At 43.4% G+C, this 27,305-nt stretch overlaps 1 protein-coding gene across 6 annotated transcripts in view; it reads left to right on the top strand.

Moving 5' to 3' along the window:
• The window catches only part of LOC147056571 (uncharacterized), a 96,384-nt gene that overhangs the window by 62,863 nt on the left and 6,216 nt on the right, over positions 1-27,305 (top strand). For 4 of the 6 annotated variants that reach the window (XM_085912931.1, XM_085912930.1, XM_085912935.1 and 1 more), the window contains 5 exons: positions 12,259-12,441; positions 12,617-12,674; positions 13,366-13,479; positions 23,297-23,425; positions 27,104-27,265. In XM_085912931.1, the coding sequence (XP_085769057.1) occupies positions 12,259-12,441; positions 12,617-12,674; positions 13,366-13,479; positions 23,297-23,425; positions 27,104-27,140 (521 nt within the window). In that variant the 3' untranslated portion in view covers positions 27,141-27,265. Of the gene's footprint in view, positions 1-12,258; positions 12,442-12,616; positions 12,675-13,365; positions 13,480-14,940; positions 15,274-23,296; positions 23,426-27,103; positions 27,266-27,305 lie in introns of those variants that run through there. The other 2 variants (XM_085912933.1, XM_085912932.1) reach the window with 2 other exon arrangements.

Genomic DNA, 27,305 nt, shown 5'->3' with positions numbered 1-27,305 from the left:
TCACTCGGCGACGGGTTCAATCTAGCACCTAACACTGCTTTGAGTGTTCGGAGAGGCAAAACGCGCTCGGAGCGTATTTCCGAAAGCATGCAAGAGCGCGGCCACAGGTCTGCTGCCACCTTCTGGTGAAATATAATGTATATTTTAATTTACTTTTTCTATTGTGGTCAACAGTGTTGACAAATCAAACATTATTTATTTTCTGCCAGAGGCTGTGGACCAAATTTAAACACGGGCCGCATTTATTGCTTTTAGTACATTACTTGTTAAATGTTGCCCATTCCACATCCATTGCAGTCTGATCGTACTAAAAGGGCGATCCACCCCATCTACAGCCCCTTCTCAAGGTTTCTCGTTTTTCCCTAGTTTTTTATTTATTTATTTATTTATTTATTTATTTTAGTTTTTCCTTGCTTTCCTGTGGCTGTGAACTGTGGGTATGTGAAGCCCTTTGAGATGTTTCTGTGATTAAGGACTGCATAGATAAATTTGACTAAAATTGAATTTAGGCCAGGCTATGGACATGCCTTATCGTGACACTGCTTTGCTGTTGTGTTGCCCACTACACAGAGAACCAGACCTCACCACACATGTAGTGAAACGTAAGAGTGAAAGGAGAGAACAATAATACTCCATCTCTTCATTTGGTGATACGTTGCCTGGCTCAAAGGAACCTTAAATGGCTCAAGAGGTACTCAGAACATGATTCTTCTGTTTTAAAATCCAAAATTTTAAATGAACTACTGCTGCAATTATGTATGCGTAAAAAATGAAATACCTTCACGATTCATTGATGTCAAGTCAAGTTTATTTACTTCGCCCTTAATCACAGAAATGTATTTTATGTTTAGTCACAGAATTCCTAAACAAATTCCTAGATCAAAACTAAATAAATAAAAATGAAATAAAAAAAATAAACGAGTATATATTGGTATTCAAATACAAATATATTATCCTATAGAATCACATAAAATTAAATATGGGGGGGGTCATCACAAAACCACAGATGTTGGTGAATGCCACATTTTTAAAAGTGCTTGGGACAAAATGCTTAGTGAATAGTTCTTTTCTGTTTGAGGGCACCTAAATGTCACAGTAATAATATTCAGTTCAAGACACAAGTTGTTTCTCTCCTGAGGTGTTCTTTTTCTTCCTTCCTATTTTGCTACCTTCCTTGTCACCTTGAGGTGTAGCAGCAAGTGATGGATGATATTTCGAGAACGGGTTAGTGGAGAAAGTTAAGGATGAAGGAGAGTCAGGAGGGAATTTGAGAAAGATGACAAGCATAAAAAGAGTAGACAAACTAAGAGTGACAGGATGGTGGGTGTTTTTCTTTTTAATTGTGGTTTCTTGCATAAGACTCATAGAGTGGCTGTGCATAGCTGATAGCACAATTGGCACATGAACACACATTATATACGCAAACACATGCTTCCTCTTGCTCTGCTTGCTCTATGTGGCAATCACCATGGTAACAAAATGTACAGAACACAATCGGGTGGGATATTTTTAAGTTTCAAAGACATGGAAAAAACAACGCGGACAACAAAGGGAGGAAGAGAACTAAGGACCAAGAGAGACAAGTGAGCGAGAGAACGTAAGACGAACATCAATGTAAGTGCAAGCAGATGGAAATCTGAGGTGTGTGTGTGTGTGTGTGTGTGTGTGTGTGTGTGTGTGTGTGTGTGTGTGTGTGTGTGTGTGTGTGTGTGTGTGTGCGTGCGTGCGTTTCCAAGGTCACAGCCCAGACCTATCTGTATAGAAGACAAAAGGTGAGAGTGAGGTGTGGAATATTGACAATGTGCAAAGAATCTTCAATATATTCTTTTAAATAATTTCAACCAAATTTCCATAATTTCCAGACTATGAAACGCTACTTTTTCCACAATATTTGAACCCTGCGGCATATAGTTAAGTGTGGTTTATGTGTGGATTTTTCATGATTTTTATGATATTGAAAAATGATTTGTTGTGGTTATACAGGTAATAGATATGAAAAATGCGAAATAGTCCGGTGCGGTTTATATATGAACAAAACGGGATTTTCCTCCTAATTTTAGCTGGTGTGGTTTATATTCAGGTGTGGCTTATAGTCTGGAAAGTACGGTGATAAAATTATGTATCCTTAATTAATTATGATTACTGTAGGTACAGGATGTCAGTCTGAAATAAAGCTGTCAATGTTTTTTCCCAAAGTGTAAAACAATTCTGAGAGGATAAGCTTCTGTATTGCATCCCCCGTCTCTCTCTCGCTCTCATGAAATGAGGAATAAAGGGAGTCATACAAGTGTAAAACACAAAACGCTTGAAGTTCACTTTTATGATGTGGAGCATAAAGTGAAGAAAGGCTCGATGCTTGGAAAACTACAATCACATACAGAACAAAATTATTTTCATATGCTTTTACCCATTAACAGCCCATAGTTGGTTTTGTATAATTTTTGTATAACTTGGCATTCAACTTCAGCGGTATTGTGACACCGATGTGAGTATATTTGCAACAATCGCGTTGATTGCATAGAATCAGATGGTTGTTTCTAGTGTGTCGCTTTGAGACTAGCTACGTGCATATCTTCATGTACACTTCTCCTTGACACCAGCTGCAGTTTTAGTTTTTCGGCCAGTGTGCTGCAATCAGTTTTTGAGCAAACTTGGGCCTGCTGAGTTCAATTCAAGAGGCCTCATGTGGACTAGTGTCAATTGGAACCCTTTCAACTCCACATCTGGGCTGAACTAAAATCAGACGAGAAGGTCGCAACAAGTTTACTGACATTGTTTTTTGTTTTTGACAAACAACTGCAGATGACAGACTAGTGTGGTGAGCAGCTGAAAATTGAGCTCAGTGGGTTTTATCATGGCAGTATGCTTAAAAAGATAATTTGATGATCTGTATGGTTTGCTGGATTGGGCTCAGTGAGTTTTACCGTGACAATATGCCTAAAAAGATAATTTGATGATCTGTATGGTCTCCTGCCAGGTTAGACTACCACCTCCACTATCTTCTTCCAAACCGTCCTCGTGCTCATTACTTTGCTACCTTATTAATTTCTGTCAGCTGGTTTTCTCTGCCGTTTAGCGATACTACCAAATCATATTATGTCAGTCATGGATTATGTGTACCAACAGCCTATCACATTGAAAAGGAAAAAAAGATCAAAGATGTTCCTACAATCATATCGTTATGGCTTATGGGAAGTGGATGGGTGTGTTTGTGTGTGTGTGTGTGTGTGTGTGTGTGTGTGTGTGTGTGTGTGTGTGTGTGTGTGTGTGTGTGTGTGTGTGTGTGTGTGTGTGTGTTTATTTGAACATATGCACAGCAGTAAGTCTAGCATCTGTATGTGTGTGTGTTCATCTTGAGTTGTTGGTAAAATGATTTTTTTGACTTCTATGATGTCTATTAAACTGTTTTTCTTTCTTTGCATTGTTAGACAGGTTTATAGCGTGATTTCTAATGGCCGTTTACACAATGATCTTCAGCTTATAACCACCCATCCATCCATCTTCTTCCACTTATCCGGGGTCGGGTCGCGGGGGCAGCAGCTCTACGAGGGACTCCCAGATTTCCCTTTCCTCAGCCACTTCATCCAACTCATCCCGGGGGATCCCAAGGCGTTCCCAGACCAGCTGAGAGACATAGTCTCTCCAGCACGTCCTGGGTCGTCCACGGGGTCTCCTACCGGTGGGACATCCCCAGAATTCCTCCGCAAGGAGGCGTCCAGGAGGCATCCTGATGAGATGCCCTAGTCACCTCATCTGGCTCCTCTGAACGTGGAAGAGCAGCGGCTCTACTCCGAGTCTCTCCCAAATGACCGAGCTTCTCACCTTATCTCTAAGGGAGAACCCGGACACCCTGCAGAGGAAACTCATTTCGGCCACTTGTATCCAGGATCTCATTCTTTCGGTCACGACCCATAGCTCGTGACCATAGGTGAGGGTAGGAGTGTAGATCGACCGGTAAATTGAGAGCTTTGCCTTTTGGCTCAGCTCTCTCTTCACCACGACGGACCGGTACAGAGTCCGCATTACTGCCGATGCTGCATCGAGCCGCCTTTCGATCTCGCACTCCATCCTGCCCTACTCGTGAACAAGACCCCAAGATGAAGCAGGCCTAAGATCGGCTAGGGCGAACCTGTCCTGGGGCATCAAGGAAGCGAAAAGGCATTCTCTTCCAAGATTACCGCCCACTTCAAAGACAGCAGGGATGTTCGGAGCCTGTGGCAAGGCATTCAGACCATCACGAACTACAAGGCCGCGCCGCACAGCTGTGAGGGCGACGTCCCTCTGCTCAACGAACTGAACCGTTTCTTTGCTCGCTTCGACGCTCAGAACAGCACTTGCTAAAGACCCCTCCCCCTTCGAACGAGCAGCCCCCGTGCCTCTCTGCCGTTAGCGTGAGGAGGACGCTTGCCGCTATCAACACCCGTAAGGCGGCGGGCCCGGACAACATCCCCGGTCGAGCGCTGAAGGACTGCGCTAAGGAGCTGATGGATGTCTTCACATCTTTAACATTTCCCTGCAGCAGGCCATCATCCCGTCATGTTTCAAGGCTGCCACCATCATACCTGTGCCAAAAAATCCTGCTCCTTCCTGCTTCAATGACTACCGCCCTGTGGCACTGACACCCATCGTCATGAAGTGCTTTGAGCGGCTTGTCCTGGCGCACGTCAGATCTGTTCTTCCCCCCACCATAGACCCCTTCCAGTTTGCGTACCAAGCCAATCGGTCCTCTGGGGATGCCGTCTGCTCTGCCCTCCACTCTGCACTTACCCACCTGGAGAACAGAGACTCGTATGTGAGATTGCTGTTTGTGGACTTCAGTTTTGCATTCAACACCATTGTTCCACAGCGTCTCATCTGCAAACTCGACAAGCCGGGCCTCAGTTCCTACCTTTGCAACTGGCTACTGGACTTCCTCTGTCAGAGGCCTTAGGTAGTGCGTGTTAGCGACAATATCTCCGGCAGCATCACGCTGAGCGCGGGGGCCCCTCAAGGCTGCGTGCTCAGTCCGCTGCTTTTCACCCTGCATGAGTGTACCGCAACCTACAGCAGCAACCGTGTGCTGAAATATGCCGACGACACGACTGTGGTGGGTTTCATCACCGGGGGTGACGAGACTCAATACAGGTCGGAGATCGACCTTCTGGCCACGTGGTGCAGGGACAACAACCTCCTGCTGAACGTCAGCAAGACCAAGGAGATTGTTGTTGACTTCCGGAAGGGTCACACCCAACACCTGCCGCTGACCATCGACGGTGCTGTGGTGGAGAGAGTGAGCAGCACCAAATTCCTGGGGGTGCACATCAGTGAGAACCTCTCTTGGACCACCAACGCTGCGTCGCTGGCGACAAAAGCTCAGCGCCGCCTGTACTTTCTGCGGAAACTTAGGCGAGCCAGTGATCCTCCTGTCATTATGACCACATTCTACCGTGGCACCATTGAGAGCGTCCTCTCCAGTTGTATCGCTGTGTGGGGTGGTGGCTGCACTGAATACAACATGAAGGCCCTGCAGCGCATAGTGAACACAGCTAGTAAGATCATTGGGGCTTCACTCCCCTCCCTGAAGGACATTTACACCTCCCGTCTCACCCGCAAGGCGACCGCGATTGTGTGTGATGTGAGTCACCCCGCTCACTCTTTGTTTGATCTTCTGCCCTCTGGGAAGAGGTACAGATGCCTGCGCTCCTGCACCACCAGTCTCACCAACAGCTTCATACTCCAAGCTGTCAGGATCCTGAATTCTCTTACCCCTCCACCCTCGGCTGCATAACGTCCTGTTCTTTTGCGCTATATTCTGGCTGTCTGCTGTATGCACGCTTGTCTATTTATTTATTTATTGTTTATTTATTGGGTTATTTGCTGATTACTTATTCATCGCTCTTGTCTATCCGTCTTTACTCTTTGTGCTATTTGCTTGTATGTGTTGTGTAATGTGTCTAGTCACCGTGGGACGGTGGGAAATGTAATTTCGATCTCTTTGTGTGTCTTAACATGTGAAGAAACTGACAATAAAGTAGACTGACTTTGACTTTAAAAAAGATGCTTGAACTCCTCCACTTGGGGCAGGATTTCATCCCCAATCCGGGGAGGGCATTCCACCCTTTTCCGACCGAGGATCAAGGACTCGGATTTGGATGTACCACTTCACACTCAGCTGCGAACCGCTCCAGTGGGAGCTGGAGATAATGGCTTGAAGAAGCCAACAGCACCACGTCGTCTGCAAAAAGCAGAGACGCAATGCTGAGGTCCCCAGACCGGACACCATCAACGCCTTGGTTACGCCTAGAAATTCTGTCCATAAAAGTTATGAGCAGAATCGGTGACAAAAGGCAGCCTTGGCGGAGTCCAACCCTCACTGGGAACAAATCCGAATTACTGCCGGAAATGCGGACCAAACTCTGGCATCGTTGATACAGGGACCGAACCACCCTTATCAGTTGGCTCGGCACCCCATACTCCCAAAGCACCCTCCACAGAAGTTCCAGAGGGACAAGATCGAATGCCTTCTCCAAGTCCACAAAACACACGTGGACTGGTTGAGCGAGCTCCCATGCCCCCTCGACGATCCTGCCAAGGGTGTAGAGGTAGTCCACTGTTCCACGGCCAGGACGAAAGCCACACTGCTCCTCCTGAATCCGAGGTTCAACCCCCTTTAGGACTCTCCTCTCCAGCACCCCTGAATAGACCTTACCAGGGAGGCTGAGGAGTGTAATTCCTCTGTAGTTGGAACACACCCTACGGTCCCCCTTCTTAAAGAGGGGAACCGCCACCCCAGTTTGCCAATCCAGAGTCACCGTCCCCGATGTCCATGCAATGTTATAGAGGAGTGTCAGCCAGCATAGCCCCACAACATCCAGAGCCTTTGAGAACTCTGGGCGAGTTCACCTCAGAGTCTCCAGGCCCTGCTTCCACAATGGAAGGTGTGTCGGTGGAATTGTGGAGGTCTTCGAAGTATTCTCCCCACCAACTCACGACGTCCCGAGTCGAGGTCAGCAGCACGCCATCTCCACTGTAAACAGTGTTGACGGTGTATTGCTTCCCCCTCCTGAGACGCCGGATGGTAGACCAGAATTTCCTCGAAGCCGTCCGGAAGTCATTCTCCATGGCCTCGCTAAACTTCTCTCACGCCCGGGTTTTTGCCTCAGCAACCCCTCTCTTCACCCAAGTGTCCAAAACATGCAGCTGCAAATCCGATGACATGAATACAAAGTCGATCATCGAACTGCGGCCTAGGGTGTCCCGGTTCCAAGTGCACACATGGACACCCTTATGTTTGAACATGGTGTTCATTATTGACAATCCGTGTCGAGCACAGAAGTCCAACAATAGAACACCGCTGGGGTTCAGATTGGGGGAGGCGTGCCTCCCAATCACTGTCATAGCCCACGTGAGCATTGAAGTCACCCAGTAGAATGATAGAGTCCCCAGAAGAAGCGCTCTCCAGCACTTCTTCTAAGAACCCCAAAAATGATGGGTACTCTGAGCTGCTGTTCGGTGCATAGGCACAAACAACAGTTGGGACCCGTCCCCCCCACCCGGAGGGAGGCTACCCTCTTGTTCACCGGGGTGAACCCCAATGTGCAGGGGCCCAGCCGGGGGGCAATAAGTATGCCCACACCTGCTCGACATCTCTCACCGTGGGCAACTTCAGAGTGGAAGAGAGTCCAGCCCCTCTCGAGAGGGCTTGTACAAGAGCCCAAACTATGTGTGGAAGCAAGTCTAACTATGTCTAGTCGGAACTTTTCTGCCTCACACACCAGCTCGGGCTTCTTTCCAGCCAGAGAGGTGACATTCCATGTCGCAAGAGCCAGCTTCTGCACCCAGGAATCGGACCACCAAGGTCTTTGGCCGCCGCCCAGCTCGCTTTGCATCCGACCCCTTTGGCCCCTCCTACAGGTGGTGGTGAGCCCATGGGAAGGGGGACTCATGTTTTATTTTCGGGCTGTGCCCGGCCGGGCCCCATGGGCGAAGGCCCGGCCACCAGGCGCTCATCTTCAAGACCCACCGTCAGGCCTGGCTACAGAGGAAGGCCCCGGTGACCCGCGTCCGGGCAAAGAACTGAGTCAATTTTTGCCAGTCACCACAAGTGTTCTTTGAGCCGTGCTTTTTCTGGCCCCTCATCTAGGACCATCTTTGCCATGGGTGTCCCTACCAGGGGCATGAAGCCCCAGACAACATGGCTCCTAGGATCATAGGGGCACGTAAACCCCTCCACAACCATAAAGTGACGACTCACGGAGGGGTTATAACACTTTTTTTAAATCCGTTTGCTGCCTTTTTTATAACATAACCCATTTTCAGAGAACCTAAAAGCAAACAGAACAAGGTTAGAATCTACTGTATATGTATGTGTGTGTGCATGTGTATTTAATTGTATTCCGTTACAGTGAAACATCAACGGTCTGTATATCATTTGTTTTACTGTCTGTTCAGAAACTATAGCGAAGCAAGAATAAGAAAAATAACTCACATGGCTCACAACAAAGGACAGAGACAAATGACTTCGATTTAGTTAATATTTCAGTTCAGCTTGTACATTTAATTTTTAGCGAGGACGGTCTCAAGAGATGCAGGAAAAATGACCACAAAAGGAAAATGATAACAGCGAAAAGAAGGAGAGGCTCAAAGAGGCAAAACAATAGAGTCGCGTCCTTGGTGATCAATGCGTGCGCTATTGTCTGTTGTTTTTCTTTGTCCTCAAGGACGAAGGAAGACGAAAAGTATAAAAATGGTGAATGCAGTATTCATTCCGCCAGATATATGTCTGACTGGCTGGATTCTAATGTAATGGCTGCTTGCCCATTTATTGTAATTTCTTATGAATTCAGAAGTTAGATTTGTCTCAACAATTGTATGGTAAGAGCAAGCACTTTTGCCTTAGAACACAAAGGCTTTGGTTCAAACCTTGACTTAAGCTCTTTGTATATTCCCAAAGTTACTGTGTAGGTTTCCTGTCCTTGGTTTATTCTATCTTTCACCAGTCAGCTGATATTATGAACAGAATGGTCTATAACAGGGATTGTCAACCAGATGTTCGCGGCCCTCTAGCGGTTTGTAGCGGTAATTCAGGTGGTCCGCAAAATTGTAAAAGGGAAATAATTGTAACATTTTTAAAAATAAAATTGTTTTATCATTTAGACATGATTTATTTTCCAGTTAATTTTGTTAATCATTACCCATCCAAATTATGTCAAATGTAGCCGAAATTCCCAAATGGATGGATGTTTATCCAGCCATGCATCTTCTACCACTTATCCGGGGTCGGGTCGCAGGGGCAGCAGCTTTAGGAGGAACGGAGCTTCATCCAGCTCATCCCAGGGATCCTCAGGCCTTCTCAGGCCAGCCGAGAGACATAGTCTCTCCAGCACATCCTGTGTCGTTCCTGGGTTCTCCTGCCAGTGGGTCATGCCCGGAACACTTCCCCGGGGAGGCGTCCAGGAGGCATCCTAATGAGATGCCCGAGCCACCTCATCTGGCTCCTCTCAACGTGGAGAAGCAGCGGCTCGACTCCGAGTCCCTCACGGATGATGTCTCATGTCGAGCACAGAAGTCCAGTAATAGAACACCACTCTGGTTCTGATCGGGGGGGGGGGGGGGGGGGGGGCGTTCCTTCCAGGTCCCGCTGTCATTGCCCATGTGAGCATTGAAGTCACCCAGCAGAACGATGGAGTCCCCAGAAGGAGCGCTCTCCAGAACTTCTTCCAAGGACTCCTAAACGCGTGGGTACTCTGAGCTGCCATTTGGTGCATACACACAAACAACAGTCAGGACCCATTCTCGCACCTGAGGGAGGCTACCCTCTCGTTCACCGGGTTGAACCCCAATGTGTATGCCCACACCTGTTCAGCGCGTCTCACCATGGGCAACTCCAGAGTTGATAAGAGTTCAGCCCCTCTCAAGGTCTTGTACCAGAACCCAAGATGTGTGTGGAGGCAAGTCCAATTATATCTAATCTGAACTTTTCTGCCTTTCACACCAGCTCGGGCTCCTTTCCTGCCAGAGAAGTGACATTCCATGTCCCTAGAGCCAGCTTCTGTAGCCAGAGATTGGACCGCAAGGGTCCCGCCTTTGGCTGCTGCCCAGCTCCCTCTGCACCCGACCCCTTTGGCCGAGGTGGTGAGCCTGGTGGAAAGAGGACCTACTTTGCCTTTTTGGGCTGTGCCCGTCCGGGACCCATAGGTGAAGGCCCGGCCACCAGGCACTTGCATTCGAGCCCCACCTCCAGGCCTGGCTCCAGAGTGGGCCCCGATAACCTGCGTCTGAGCAAAGAAGAACTGAGTCAATTTTTGTCAGTCACCATAAGTGATGTATGAGCCGTGCTTTGTCTTGCCCCTCACCTAGGACTCTTTTGCCATGGGTGACCCAGACAGCTTGGCTCTAGGATTATTAGGACACGCAAAGCCCTCCACCACGATAAGGTAACGAAGAGGCCAAAAATAAAAATACAAAAATAAACATACAGATGCACGTATATAACCTGTATAGGTATATCCTCCTTCGGTGCAAAACAAAATAATATTCTGCCAAAGCAGTGGTCCTCGAGTTGCTTCTTGGTTATAATCATGGTCCCTTGGACAAAACCAGTTGAAAACCCCTGGTCTATATGTATGTACTCAGCCGTGTGACAAAGTTCCGGTAAAGTCTTGTATGGCATCGCTCTTTCTTATAATGCTGGGTGCCGTTAGTTTGAGGTAGTTTTACATCAGAGGACTTGTGCATCAGCATTTTGGGGTAATTTGGGGGTGGTGTATGCGTGTGGTTGTGTTTATTCATCATGAACGATTGTCGGCCGGGCCGATTTTTGGACCGATATTAGGCATTTGGGCGATTATCGGCATCAGCCTTATTTGTGATCAATTTAAAACTGTCATTTTACCGCTGATACAGCTGTCACTTGTAGAATGAAGCAGGGCGACCAAATGCAGCTTGGACCAGAGATTATTGAAGGGAAAAGGGTGGTGGAGGAGAGGATGAGGGTGACAAACAGGCAGGAGGACATAGCAGGGCAAACTGGGAGGCAAACAGGCAGGAACAACCTGGCAAACAGGAAAACAAGGAGGAGCAAACAGGGAGGACAACAGGGAGGACAACAGGGAGGACAACAGGGAGGACAACAGGGAGGACAACAGGGAGGACAACAGGGAGGACAACAGGGAGGACAACAGGACTGACTAACAGGACAATCCTACCGGGAGTGACACACAGACAGGACTTAAATACAAAACTGGTAACGAGAGGCAGATGACGGCGATTACAATGATCACGGGTAGACACAGGCAGGGAGGGGCGAGACACTAGTCAGTGACACTAACTGACACCATGACAACAAACAATGTGACGTGAAGCTACAAGGAGAGGGAGGCATGGATGAGTTCCACTCCGCGTGGCGATCGGGGCCACCCGAGGAGCAGAGACATGATAACAGTTGAGTGCATCTCTCTTATGGAGCAATTACTTTTACAAGAGATGCTGCTCACTTCAAGAACTTCCTGCACTTTTAGTTAACTTTAGAAGACATGCTGCACTTAGTTTTAGAGCTTTAACAAGGTTGTGTAAAAAGATTAACACTTAAATTATATTTACTTCATAAAGTATCAGGTGGTATTGATTTGTTAAAATTTTCATAGAATTTGACAAGAAATGCTGCTGACCAAGTACTTTTTGGTGTAATTTTAAAATAAAGATATCGTTTGTTAATAAATGAATGAATGAATGAATGAATGACATTAAAAAATGAGGTGTTTAATAAACTCATGCCCTTTTGGCATTAAAATTAATTTAAGTGTTGTGTTTGTAAAAATGATGCCAACACTTTCCTTTATTCATCATCTTAAAATATAAGTTATTGGCCTCCTTAACCACTAATAATCACGATTGGTATGCTGCGCACAGGAAGGCTGCAGCCCAAATTCAAACCTCCAACCTCAGAACTGTGAGGTGCTGATCGCTGCACCGCATTGCCCTAAATAAGGGCATCGTGGCAAAAATAAAAACAGCCAAAATGTGTCATAGCAGACATGCAAAACCTCTTCACAGCAATGATCACATCCAGTTCAGCAGCTTCAACCTCGGCCAGCCTCGCCACTATCCTCAATCAAACCATCAAACAGCACCCCCTCTTCTTTGCTCTCTCTTTTTACAGAGGCAGGAAAGACCTTGATGTTTCTCCAATAATTGGCAGTAGAGGTTGACTTTTATTCCTCCTCCCCCTCCCTCTTTTTTCTGTTTATCTTTTTTTTTTTGCTCTTCCTCTTCCTGTAGAGATGAATAGTTGGCTTAGGATCAAAGGCAGATCCAACCGGCCACTGTGGCCACCACAAAGGGGTGTTGGGTGCTGGCGTGGGGCCAGCTGCTGCACATGGTCACATAACCCGGGACAAGACATGCAGATGGGGCCAACAGAGCTCTTGTCGTCTCCGCCCCCCACACGCCTGTATACAAGAGGTCAGTGGCTAAATTATCAGAGCGTGTGCTTCCTGTAAAATGATCTAGTCACAAAATCCCTTTTGTTTCCATCTGGTAGGTCTTCTTATTTGTTTCTCTACCCCACCGACTGTCATATCTCCGTTTCTACAATTCTCACAAACTCGTCCTTTGTGTTTTTGCATTTTCTTTGCAGCTCAGAAATGGGCCTTCCAAAGACACCGCCGCCATGCACAACAACAAAGGAAGCTAAGGTAAAACTTATTGTCCCTAATGACAACCAACTGCACTAAGCGGCCCTTCTTTACAACAATATTTGTCGTGTGCCAGTAAAAATAGAGGTCAAACATTGAGTGAGGTGTTGATAAAACAAAAAAAGATCTAGCCTATACAATCAACAGAACCAGCAGACTGTTTTGTTGAATCTTGGACATGAATTACATGAAAGTTATAAAGTACAAAGCTGAGTAGATAGTGTATTTGCATTTGTTTTAGGCTTGTGATTGGCCAAGCACATGAACAGGATGATGCAGCAGTGAAAGGAGGATAAATGTATTACACACAAAAAAATATATAGACTACAAGCTTGTAAAATCAGACCAATACATTTGTTCAATTATTGTTTGAGGGTCATCAAACTTGAAAGACATAAATTGCTTTCACATGCCACGTAAAATGATGTGACAGACGGATCTGACTCAAGGATGGATCTGGCCTTGAGTTTGACCCTTGTGCATTATCTGAACCGCTCATCCTCACGAGGGCCGCGGGCACGCTGGTGCCTACCCCTGTTGACTTCGAGCAGTAGGCAGGGGACACCCTGAACTGTCCCCTGAGCCCCCTTCCGGTGGGACATACCTGGAACTCCTTACCAGAGAGGAGTCCAGGAGGCATCCTAATCAAATGCCCAAGCCACCTCATCTGTTTTCTCTCTACGCAGAGAAGCAGCAGCTCGACTTCCCGGATGACTGAGCTTCTAACCCTATCTCTAAGGGAGAGCCCACATACCCTGCGGAGGAAACGAATTTTAGCGGCTTGTATCCGGGATCTTAACCATAGGTGAGGGCAGGAACATAGATCGACCGGTAAAATGAGAGTTTTGCTTTTTCAACCATTCAATTATCTGGATTTTTTGTTGTTGTGGTTAAAATGAAGGCATGCAACAGTGCATTCTTACAGGAGTTGACCCTCCCCCACAAGTTTATCAATCTTTACTAAAAACACGATTTCCAATACTACAACGTGCAATTACTGTAGCCAGCAAATGGTCCCTTTAATAATAATTTTAAAAAAATCATCTTGCCTGGACGCCATAACTTACAGAGTAGCTCTGTGTCATTATTGAAACGCCAGCATCTGTCAGTGGTACTGTCATCTGGACTCACACACAACAACACAGAGTGAGGTGGTCACATATTTGATGACCCCCATGGTCCATGGTGTCCACAAGTCTGCTAGCCTGCTGGCTCCAGAGATGAGTATCGACTCTTCATGGCATAGAAATGGCCAGTGACGACTGGGTGAGATATATCCCAGGCACCAGAAGCTTTGAAGTGGATACATGTTTACGGCTGCAAAACATTCAGTAGGCACTCCCCCAGCATCTGAAAGCTGAGGGAACGTCTTAACAACTTTTTTTCCTCTGAGTTCCTGTTTCTAATAATTGAACAATATAAATAGCACCCCTGCTCTGTTTAAAAAGCGCAAATTGAATTTCCAACCTGATTGGTGCCAAACAAGGGTGTGTAGATTCATTAGGAAACCAATTTTAGACCCTTTGATATGTAGCGCTTGTGATTTTTACAAGGTCACTTGGTATAATTGTGTATATTATGTATATTGGTCATATACATAAACAATAATGCCACCTTGAGCAGTTGAGAGGTCAATAAAGCCAACTAAATAAAACAATACAATGCTTTAATGTGACCACCATGGAAAATAGATCTACCCCCAGCTCAGATAATGGTCCCTGTAATACTGAAAGTGGACTAATTAAAGCATGAGAAATAACTGTTCAGCTCCTCGAATAGGGTCAACTGCTTGACTCTGTAGCTTTAGAGGCAACTGTTGCCAGTTAAACGGCATGCTATTATGAGCACTGAAGGGTAATGTTGTTTTTCTGTAATAATGAACATTATTTTCACTTTAATGTGCGCCTCCTACGGAGAAAATAGGCCTGATCTCTCCCTTTGTGGTTGCTCCAACTGCTTACTTCCACCACCCACACAACACATTTTCCCAGGCAACAATGTTCCTCCAAAGTTTACAAACAATATGCCCAAAGCACTTAGCAGTGGCCCCGCTTTCCGTTTCCTGGCTGGAGTTGAAATGAAATGGTAATTTTGACTTGAGGAGGATTTCAAAGGGATGGCCTGTACTTTTCATCTTGTTGCATACCACGAGCTCGCCAACACAGTCATGTTGGGAATTGAGACAAAAAAAGAGAGAGAGAGAGGCGAAAAAGGTGTTGCATTTAAAGTTTTTTTATGTTCTTCGCTCTTACCCCCCACCCCCCAGCATCTTACCACAGAAAAAGAAACAAAGCAGCGTGAAGATCTTTTTCCCAGATGGACAGGACTTATATAAACATCCACCCACAACTCGGGGAATATTTGATGTGTCATCATCTGAAGATTGTTTCCTGGTATTTTACTTTTTCAAGTCCAAAGATTTTTCTTCAAAGAACTTTGGGCCGTTGTGTGGGTAGAGTAGTGTCCTGTCTTCCAATCTGCTTTTCATAGGAGTGCTTGTCGTATCTTAGTACTTATGTTAAGTGACTAACATCCTTGTGAAAAATGCTAGGAAATCTATGTTATATAGTGACGAGAAAGGCTGACAATGAGAACATTTTAACTGTACTGAATAAAATGTTAATTATTTTTTCACCAAATTATTCATTACTTCTTCTTTTAGTTCATGAATGAGCCCTGATATACACATTCAGTCTGTAACACATTCGTTTACCGATGTACACTAAAGTACACAGTCATTCTTGAGAGATGAGGCTTTACTTTTAATGGTAAATGCACTGAAATTGTGGCACGGTCCTCTTTCTTTGATATTGACAAGTTTCCCAAAAATTTATAATTTGTTGCTTTCAGAGCAAACAGCTCAACTAAATTAGCAATAAGATACATGCGGTCATTTGCATCATGAAGAAAAACTAAATGAAATTCATTTAAAATTCATATCCAGGGTGTAGAATTTAAAATGGAATCGCTTCTGAATCCAATGATCAGTAATAAATCTTAGTTAAAATGGCAGACTTTCTGTTTTTCCTTCCTTCCCAAAAAAAAAAAAAGTGCGGCAGTGAGCAGTCAGGCTAACCTCAATCCCGAAAATCTGAGTTCCTGTTTTATCTGATTTCATGTCTTCGGTATAATGTTTTCAGAGACTTTCAAGACGATATGCTATTTTTTTCTGTCAGGCTAATAGTGCTTAGTACTTGAGATTTGCAAATTGAGGCAATTAATCGCATGAAAAACAACCCAATTTGAGCTGTCTAAAAAAAAGCAATTTTTGGTTATTTCTTGCTAAACCACAGAATGTTAGGTCAAATTAAGCGTACTTCCTGGGTTGGTGCAATTTTTAACCCAGCAGTTTTAACGGTGGGTGTTCTATGTATGTTAGTGAGCTGAAGCGGTCCGTCTAATGGACTGAGAGTTCAATCAGCACTTGACCCGGATAGGGACTGACAGTTCCGTCACTGGGACAGATATTCCCACCTCTGGTCATTACTGCAATGCACACCTGTGACCCTCGTGAGGAGAAGCAGTTCAGAAAATGAATCGATATATTTTCCATCCTCACACCAAAAGCGCCAGCGACATCAGCACTCAAAAAGTACCCTAGTATTAGAAGGCCAATGGCATCGGGCCCCAATGGCGACAGGCGCCAATGGTGCCTTGTGTGCGCCGGACTTAACAGTTATCAGGTAAACAAAGTGGCAGGTCCGTTGATGATACACTATCTCATTCGAGTCAACAAATTATGAATCCATGACTAATTTGCCATGCCCACTCAAACGAGTGAATGAAACCATTCGTGGTCAGATCGAGGAATTAGCATGCAAGAAAACATACCTTCTAGTCTAGGTGGAGGTGGCATCAAGCATTCACCTGAGGGGGATTTATCCACTTTCATACATCCCCACCCCTGTCGTTCAAAGTATTCCAGGGGGCATCCACATGATATAAATTGACATTCAATCTAACACATGACAGCTAGATATAGACAGTAACTTCTCAAATAATTCGTCTGAACCCGCCCCACCCCACTCTCAACTAAAAACTTGCAGATTATCACACCCATGCGCTTGTTCCGGACATCTATTGTTTTTTGCATGCCATTGAGAGAGGGGCAAAGTTGTCAACTGATCACCTCTTGGTGCGTTGGTCTCAATCATAAGGAAGGAAGCTGGTCAGGCCTGGCAGAACCAAATATACTGTGAATCTGTTGGGAAGAGTACTGTCAGAAGTGACCTTTGACAGTGTCCCACTGTGCTACCTGAATATGTTATAACATGTTAGAGTACACTATCAATCCTGGAAATCAAAATAGTCCTCTATTGTGTACACGGGTGGACTGGATCTTTACATTTGATTGTCAGGCAGCCCTGAAGAAAGTGTCCCCCATGACAGAAGCTTTGTGTAAAAAAAAAAAAAAAAAACCTGTCATTATCACTTCCACTCCCCAGCTAGTGGGCGGGCAAGGGTTAATTGGTGTTGATTTGCTGTCTTATCCAGTGGGAGGGTCCACAAAGGAAGACGTGCAAAGGTCACGTGCAGACAGTGATGTGAAATTAGAGTCAAGTGCTCTGCATCTTTTAGGAGATTGGGCGTCAGATAAGGAATACTACTGACACAGCAACATCAAAATCAACTGTATTTTCTGGACTATAAGGCGCTACTTTGCACAAGCTTTGAACCCTGCGACTTGTAGTCTGTCGCGGCGTCAGATAAGGAATACTACTGACACAGCAACATCAAAATCAACTGCATTTTTTGGACTATAAGGCGCTACTTTGCACAAGCTTTGAACCCTGCGACTTGTAGTCTGTCGTGGCGTATCTATTGTTGTTTTGTGATTTTTGTGCTGTCTAATACACTTATACATTCGTTAGTAAGAAGGTTGTGGACCTCTGTTGTGCGGCACCGCTTTTATCGGAGTAGGGCTATGTGACCAGACACAAGATCACGGGGGAGAAGAGTGGCGTGTTGATCGCATGTCCGTCCGCCAAGCAAATAGTGCCGCACAATTGACACGAACAAGAGACAGAACGGGATCAAGACGGCCATTACTGGAGAAAGGAAGCTTTTATACATGAACCCTCATTATGGGCGACAAAAGAAATGCTCATGATGCCGCTTTTAAGTTAAAGTCGATTTGGCTCTTAACGAAGGAAATAGAGCTGCTCATGTACTGTAGAAGTTTCCTCCGGCCACTAGAGGGCACTGGGCTATTGTTGATGACATCTTGTTGCGTCAACATTTTCATTATTTTTTTTCCGGGTCATGTCCTCTCCGGAGCTTTATGTGTAGCTCGTATCGCATCGCCAACTTTACCCCTGTAAGTGGTCCCATTGTATTTCATATTAATTGTGTGTTCCCTGCACGTTAAGTTTATTATGGTCGAGACTGAGATTTACACGTTTGTATGTTTGCAGAGCTCCTTCATCTCTGTCAATAAGCGTTCTGTTAATAAAACGTATGCGTCCCCAAAGAACCACCTCTTTCCTGACATTCTTTTTTATGTATATTCTCTTACAAATTCTAGTTAAACATTAAAACAACTGTGGCTTATAGTCCGGTGCGGTTCATATGTATATGAACAAAACTGTAACACAAACAAGATTTTTCTCTAATTTTACCTGGTGCGGTTTATAATCAGGTGTGGCTTATAGTCCAGAAAATACCGTAATTTATTCCATTGCTTAGAATTTTTTGTTGACTGTGCTGTTTTTGATGAATGTCCTCGACAAATAAGCAACGAGCCGTAGTTAATGAGGTGTTGGATTGTATTGTGATCAATTTTGTATTGCAAATTGTAGTTCATTTAATTGTAATAAATATAGAATATGTTTCTGTAACCAATGATATTTTCAGGATTTAAAGAACCGTAATTGATTCTAGGATTTTTTTTATGGCAATGGAAACAACATTTTTTTTTTAATTATTGGCTTAAATTTCTCACATCAGAGAGCAACCAAAATCTGTTCCACTAATTTTCCTCACCATTGTTTTGTGTTTTGGGGAATACATTACAGAATCTCTGCCACTAAACCAGGCCAAACAAAGGTGCTGATTGCAACTCTCAGTTAATGCTCAGTTAATGGTGAGACATCTCAGCACCTAACATCTGAGTCATCGCAACCTAAGAGAGGCTGCTTGGGCAGATAATGTCATTAGAATTCGTAGGGCCCTTTCAAATATACCAAGAGGCAAGGCTTTTGGATCTTGTCACTGCATTGTGACAATAGTGCCACTGTGTTCAGAATGGCTAAAAGGCTCCTCGTGTCATTCACTTTTGAAGACTTTTTTTCTGGTGTTTAAAACGTTTTTTAAATTGTAATATGATTTTATGTTGAAGTTACTTTTGTAGTATTTTTCATGGAATGTATTTCTCAATTTCAATAGATCATACTAATTTGTCTTGTCTGAATGTTGAAGCATAAATCTCTGAAGATGTTGAGGCTAGTGTCCTTTTTGTTGTTTGTGACTCAAAGCCAAAGTGACTTGAAAGAATAACTTTGCCTGTGGGTAGGACATTTCTGATAACACTGCATTCTGCAGGCACCGGAGACAACTCTGATGCCCGTGTTTGATTGTGTCTCTAATGTTATTCTCTCCCCTTCACAATAATCGGGAAAGCAGAGGTGAAGCAATAGCCAGCAGACTACTACAATGCAGAAAGTGGCGCGCGATCCATTTCAACTGTGTTGATGGACAGAAGCATCCAGTTTTCTCTGGTTTGTAATGATGCACAATAGGCTCTGTTAATTCAACCTTGCAAAGTGTAGGATGTTGCCCGTTGACAATTATGTATGTCACTTTTATTGCTGTTGCCACTAACACCACAAAACTCTTTTACAGTGTGACCACATAAAAATACAAATTACACTGGTCAACATCTAATTTTTATTTAATTCTTTATGGGTCCCAAAACCCCTAATTCTAAAATAATAATAATAATAACAATTATTATTATTATTATTATTATTATTATTATTTCATTATTAGTATATATATTATTATTATTATTAATATTATTATTACGGAAAGATGATGTGCTAGAGGCAGTTTCAGAATCAGCCCAAAAATTTATCTAAAAAGTCTCATTTGAGATTAAATAAAAAACACACATTTGTTAACCACTGTTAGTAGAAATTGTTAGTACTCGCAATGTGAATCTTATTACATCCGTCAGTGTAAGTTTTATATTTATACTTTAAACCAAAAACAGTTGAGTCAAAAATAACCCAAACTGATTTATTTCTAACCCAGTTACTGGGCTTTTGAGCACTAAACCCAAGAGTAGTGCATCTTACCCAGCAGGATGGGTTGGTCAAATTAAATGTTTTACCCACACTGTTTGTTCAAGTTAAGCTTGTTCAGGGTTGTTTCAGTTGCATGTTTTTGTTGTCGTTCTCAAATGTTGGGTTAAATCTACTATAATTCTTTGTCGTTTCAACTACCATACATCATCTACCATTTGTTTTGTTCAGTAATCTATCCAAATGCTTGCTCACATTTGCCAATGTGCAAAATTAACTCTAATACATGACATAACAGTGCAATCTCCATGAATGGTATTGCATTATATTTAGTCGTTGTGAGTCGGTGGGGAGAATACTTCCTCAATTCCATCAACACGGGCGCCTTCCATTGAGGAAGCAGAGCTTGGATGTGAATTCAAGAAATAAAACCAGTTGATTATACATTTAAAAAAAAAAATGTCATTCTTAATAGTGTCATCTTTTTATTGTCCAAGGAAATGCTTGCTTCCGGTCTTTGGGATTAACAATCAAAATATTGATCTTCAAAATTAGAATGTTGCCCCTAAAATTAAGTCAGTGATTCACAAAACTACTCCACAAATGAAAAAAATGGGCCTGGAAATGATAGACTTAAGTTGACGGGAGTATCTGCGCTCCAAGAAAAGTGAGCACATGTATTCTGGGTTTATTTCCTCTTACGTATAAATTGTTGGTCTGGTTTAAAACGGTAGCACAAGCACAAGTTTGGGGGACTACAATCATGATATTGTAAAAATCTCTCTTCATTGGTTATTTAGCTGCACATTTAGAGGAGTACTTGCATGAAACCACACATAATTCCATTATGCTTAACAGCCTTGGATTTAGGGGGTTATTAAACCTTCAGTAGACAAGATCAGGGCCATTGGCACCAGGTCGTCTTCTAAAAATAGCTAACCAGTAATTGGACATTTGGCTTTTCTTCGAATGTTGTCGTGATCATTTGAAAATGGAAATGTTTACAGGGATCATGGAAATAGTGTTGAATATCTACATTTAACTGTCTCTTTTACTGTCTGATATCAACTAGTAGATCATCCCAAGATTTTTCCTCACTTAATTATCACGCATATATTAATTGTATTGATTTCAAGTGGCAATACTACTGGCGCTAGCCTTTTTCCTGTCTTTGCAGGCTATTGTGTCGACCTTGATATAAAATCACTGCTGCCAGAAACAGGTCCAGAATTGCTTCTATTCAGCATAAGACAAACATATAACAGTATTAGATCAAGTTTAATTATCCAGAGGCTTGCAACTGGGCCCTCTATTCTCTCAGCAGTGAGGATGCTTTGTGTTTGTTGTCGGTTCAAGGCTTCCTAAAGGATGTGCTGGCATGTGCAAAAGGTTCTGGCAAAGAGGAAACTTGTGGTGGTTGTGGGGGTGGGTGGGGTGAACTGTTATTGTTTGCAAAGCGTGTAAGCGACCATCACAATGCCGCATCCATGGAAATGAAGCAAAGATAACAGAAAGAGAGAGAGAGAGAGAGAGAGCACGAAAAATTGCAGCTTTGACTGGCGACTTAACAAGCGAAACCAAATGTCTTTTGCTGAAAAACGTCAGATGCCTTGCCAGTAAGCGAGAGTGAATGTGAGAGAGAAATAGAACGAGCAAAAGCAGACCACAGAATCTTTCCTGCATCTTTTTCCCTTTTCTCCTCTGGTTTAAGACGACTCGGTGAATGTAGCAACATCAAAGGCCTCGCTCACTGAATGTACATTCTTGTTCCAGTATCCACATGAAACAGAGAGAGCTGGAGAAAAGCTGTGAGAGATGAAGCAAGTTGTTTTCCACTTCTGTCCTTGTACATCAGTATCTATGGAGGAAAGCTGATTAGAAATTAACTCATGCCAGCTTCACGCCGTACCAAGAAAGCAAGTGGTGTCTCTAAAATTAGGACACATTTGTCACAATAATATGGCTAAAATCAGCATTGCAACAAGAGGGATCAAAAGACACTGGATTTTGCGCACCAATAATTCAGCAATCCCCCTGATTGGTAATTCTTCATCTTAACAGTATTTTATTTATGCATCCAACTGTGGGGTAACAGTATGGAGAAGACCTTTTTCTGTTTCGGCAGGTCCATAAAGGAAAGTCAACACCAACATTTTCTTTACCATAATCTGTTGTATTGGACGTCTCGGTGCCGCACTGGGTAGCACGTCCACCTCACAGTTAGGAGGGTGCGGGTTCGATTGCACCCCCCGGCCTCCCTGTGTTTAGTTTGCATGTTCTCCCCAAGCCCGCGTGGGTTTTCTCTAGGCACTCCTGTTTCCTCCCACATCCCAAGAACATGCTTGGTAGGCCGACTGAAGACTCTAAATCAGGTATTGGCAAAATACGGCCCGTGGGCCACATCCGGCCCGCCAAACCTGAATAAATTGTATTATTGAACTTTTTTTTGTGGTCATTTTCCCTGCAATTAGTGTTTCCCCAGTAAATGGGGAAGCGCCCTCCCGCGCATTTACTTCCGGAAGTGCGTGTACATACTAAATAGTACGGACCTGGCACTCCACGCTCTATTTCCATCAGTGCCGAATTTCGAGTGTGGACTGTGACGTCAGCATTCTCGTAATTCGCGCGCTGATCTTTCAGATAGTTAGCCGCTAATGCCACCCACGAACCTTCCCCTGAAATCCCTCCATCAAAATGAGTGGCCCGAGGAAAAGAAAGGTGGATACTGAGTGACGAATGTTAAAAAAGAGTGGACAATTTGGCTCGACTTACGTGGGTGAGCAGACGTTCAGCCACATGAACGTCAACAAAGCCCGTCACAGATCTAGCTAGGTTAATGGATTGACACCTTGGCTCTATCCTAAGAATTACCTCAACAAATTTTACTCCAGAAGATGATGCACTAGCAACAAAGGAAGACCAACAATACTATTGATTTCTTTATTACTTTATTTAGATGTATTCTGTCACTGATTCTTCAAGATGATGTATTTGGTCAGAATGTTTGCCATTTGATGTGATTTCGCCTCATTAGATGAACATATTTCATAAATCTGACCTACGGGCGCTGAAGTGATGGAAACTTTTATTCATAATAACTGACATATTTAATGAGAATCACTGATAGTAGTTTTTGGGTGATTTTTTTTTTAATGCTGTTAATAATTGGATTTGTTTTCAAAAAACGTTTTTAATATCCATGCTTTACTACCCACTAAAAGTAAAAAATCATCTTTGCAATAACTTCTACATGTCATTTCTATTACTTCACTCAAACACTACATCCATCTGCTCCTGGTTCGGCCCCCCGGTCAAAATTTAGAACCCAATTCGGCCCGCAAGTCAAAAAGTTTCCTCATCCCTGCTCTAAATTGTCCCTAGGTGTGAGTACGGATTGTTGTTCGTCTCTGTGTGCCCTGCGATTGGCTGGCAACCGGTTCAAGGTGTCCCCCGCCTACTGCCCGATGACGGCTGGGATAGGCTCCATCGCGGCTCAGCTTCAGAAAACTGGTGAGCCGTGAAAGACAGATTATTTGATTGGTTGACGTGCTTTTCATTGGACAGCAAGTGGCAAGATGCCCGACCCCTGAGAAGGATCACAACAGGTGGATTTTGCCTGTTTGATTCGTATTGCACAAACAAAACATGAATCAGAACACTGTGTTTTGAATAGTTGGTCTGCACAAAACCTATTATTACAAAGACAATTTGGGGGTTGACTTCCTCTTTGGTGTGGGAGAACTTGACTGGCCCACTCAAAGCTCACTTCACCTAGAATAGAATTGGCAGGTTTAACCTGTGACCTTAAAAATGTTTTTTCTAGGTAAATGTATACATAGACCCACCCTAAATTGTGCAGACGATTGCACCCCATTTGGCAAAAGCATTTGAAATTGACAAGGACTTTCCCAGAATCCTTCCAGCATTAGTAAATAGCTGATTACATTTTTTAGCGCGAATATTGCTTCTTCTTTGAGTTTTTCTGTTGTGTAATTGGAGTTGTGTGTTATACTTACTTCTTGTGCATATGTTTTGACACTAAGGGAATTTGGTGTTTTGTTAAACAGTAACTCCCTTGATTATTGACCTATTTCATGTCAATTGTGTGGATAACACTATTAGCTCATGTAAAGGGTTCTATCTTAAAGAGGGGATTTTATCATTCTGGCCTTCTATATAACTAATTTTGCTGCTAAACAAAAGACTAAAAAGACAGATTGGAGAATCAGTCATTAAATTAGGAGCAAGAAGTTGAACATGGAAGACTAAGATACTAGTATTGAACAATACTGGGTATGAGGAGAAAATCAGGAATGATACCATGAATGTAACAAGATGTTCTGACGAGGAGTGCTGAGTGATAGGAGCCAGCTGCCTGAGGATCTCAGCAGACCTGACTATGACAAGCCCTCTAACAGAAGAAGGATGCAAACAAGAGCAATGGCTTCAAAGTATAACAGAAAAATTTTGTCTTGGGAAAGAGAAACTTTCTAGCAGTCTGCAATTTTAGTTTTAATTTACCCCTCTCTCTCTCTCTCTCTCTCTCTCTCTCTCTCTCTCTCTCTCTCTCTCTCTCTCAGTGGCATAAGGTGTCATAGCAATGAAATCAGGCTCAGACCAGCCTACAGTGGGATAATTAAGTCAAGACAGCCACGATTGTTCATACTATGCATAACAGTAACACGCCAACGTAACACATCAAGAAACAGCTCAAAATAAAAGTCATTGATGCGCGTGTATTATTTGGTAGACTTTCATTTCAAGTTGGCCTTTGCAGCGCGTTGACGGCATGTTACCCGAATGCACACTAAGAAGTGTTGGTGCAGCCGGCTTGACTTGTCTTCCCAATTGTGGACACCAAATAAACGAGTACCCGACACAGCAAAAATTGCTCAGCATTTTTTTAAATCAAGGTACTCAGATAACTAGCAGTCATTTTACTGAAGAAAAGGCTAAATTACAAATGTTGAGTCCCTAAGTAGTAACAGTTAACTTCACCCTTGACTCATATACTCCTTTGTACAGTCTACAATGATGGAATGCCGCAACCTTTTGTCCCCAGCCTTGCCATATGCAGGATGCTCAAAGACATAGGTGTCAAATTCAAGGCCCGGGGGCCAGATAAGGCCCATCACATCATTTTATGTGGCCCACGAAGACAAATTATGCATCAAGAACAAATTGTCTTCACTTGTAATTTTTATTATCATTCACCTTTTTAAAATATTTGAACAATTTTTACTAGTCTTTGATTTCAAAACTAACTCTTCATCAGTTTGTTGTGTGGCCCATTCTGTGTATATTATAAGGCATTGACAGTCATAATGGCCCTCCAATGGAAACTATGGCTACGATCCGGCACTTGACAAAAATGAGTTTGACACCCCTGCTCAAAGAGGTGTCATTTGCCATATACATATCTGTGCTTTTACCACTTAGCATGTACCAGGTAACAATAAGTACTGTAGCACTATGAAAGTCTTTCTTGTTGAACCCCCAAAAGCGGCATCATCTTTCTAATCTACATCACTAACCCAATTAATCAAAATGTAAAAACAAAACACTCAGCCTAACAAACAAGAAACACCAACATAGTAAGACACACCTCACATATTTGACACTAAGTTAACTGCTGTAAAGCTGAACAAGTAAAACAATATAGTTTGACAGCAAGTCACCTGTAATGTGAAACTAGTTGGAATGCTGACATTTCATGCAACATACTCTATTTTGTGGAGTTTTCTCAAGTCATGGAATTCAAAGCTTTTCAACTTGAAAAACTAAACAGCTTCAGTCAAAACCTCCTTACCTTTACATTGACCACCCAAGGAGATACTAGCCCTCACCTTTCTGCGTGAGGGAGCCTCTTACTTTATAAAGGTTGTGCACCTGTGTCTATACGTGTGTGCATGTGTGTGAATGTGTTTGCTGTGTTTGTGCTTCTACCGCCCACCATCTGGGCCGTGTTTGGAGAGCTTCACTGTAAAAATCACAGTCACGCTGTGGAAGGATTACCACTGTGAAAAGCAACACCTGGAAGAACCTCAGTCACATGCTCAAAGACGTCTCAGACTTCTTAGCTTGAGGTGCGGGGTTTGTTTTTGACCTACATGGTCATTCAAGTCCTCACTTGACCCTAAAAGAGACACAAAGAACACATTCCACACAAAACACTACCATGGTTGCAGTATCACCATACAACAGTGAGATTAAAAATTTTAAAAAGGTACCGTATGTCTGTGCGCAAAGACTGTCGCATGGCAAATGTTTGTTTTTTTTCTGTTTTTATAGCATGCCAAAACCTTAAAGGCTGATTATCCACAGTCAGTGTAAGCCTGTGAATGAGAGAGTGCCATAATCCCAGATGGAAATTAAGTCAGAGCGTCTCCATTGAAGATTTCCCATCAGAAATAATCTCAGTCTTGGATTAGTTACAATTAAAAACTGTTTTGATGTTCTAAGTGGTTGTTCCACAGTATTATAATATTGTACAGCAGTTTTTATTTATATTTCTGTTTATGACACATTCTCACCATTGTCAAAGTGGAGCTAAAGCAATAGGTAGTCTACATTGAGACAAGGGGCACTGCCCAACTAGAGCCAACATAGGGTCTTATTTTTCAGTCATTGTAGTATGTATTTTATACCTAATTTTGTCGTATTTTAAATGGATAATATTGTAGAAATTGCAGTGCGAAAAGACAAGAGGCGGTTTCTATTTTTGACTACGCAATGGCGTGCCGTCCTCTTTCTCCTTCCATGTTCCTCAGTCATGTCAACCCCTTGTCCATCTCTCTTAAAGTACATGAGCACAATAGAACAAACTCACTTGCACTAAGCAGAGGTGAGGTAACGACACAACTAAAGCTACATGGTGAATTATATCGTTTTCATATTCACCCAGAAGAATGATGTTATTCCCCAAATGCAAACACGTGCATCTTGGTTCATATTTCCCTACCGCAATTTTGCGAAACACTCATATGCATGGCTCTGAATTCAAATTCTAGAATTGTTGAATTTGTTGTGTTTTTTGTTAGCATGTCAATCGTGAGTTTACCAGTAAACACTGAATTAATCTTGCCTCTAAATATTTCCAGATTTTATGCTAGATGACAAGATTATCAGAGAGAATTATTTTGTTTGTTGCTGGAAAGACTGAGAAAGTCTTTGTGTTTCTTTGTTCAGGGTGGTCGGGAATTGGAAACCAGCTGACTTTGGATGAAAGGTGGACTTTACTCCTGACTGCAATTCAATCACAGACGACATTTACAGATGCAAAACTATTCAGATGCAAATCCACACCGTCACTGAGTGGGACGGAACCCGCGCTGCTTGCACGAAAGTCAGGCAAGTGTACCACCACGCCATTTCCAGTACCAGTCTTTTC

Source organism: Syngnathus leptorhynchus, chromosome 5 (assembly GCF_054491065.1).
Source record: "Syngnathus leptorhynchus isolate UIUO chromosome 5, UIUO_Slep, whole genome shotgun sequence".
Lineage (NCBI taxonomy): Eukaryota > Metazoa > Chordata > Actinopteri > Syngnathiformes > Syngnathidae > Syngnathus > Syngnathus leptorhynchus.
Note: the sequence above shows the minus strand (reverse complement) of the source record. Positions and strands in the feature narration are given on the sequence as shown.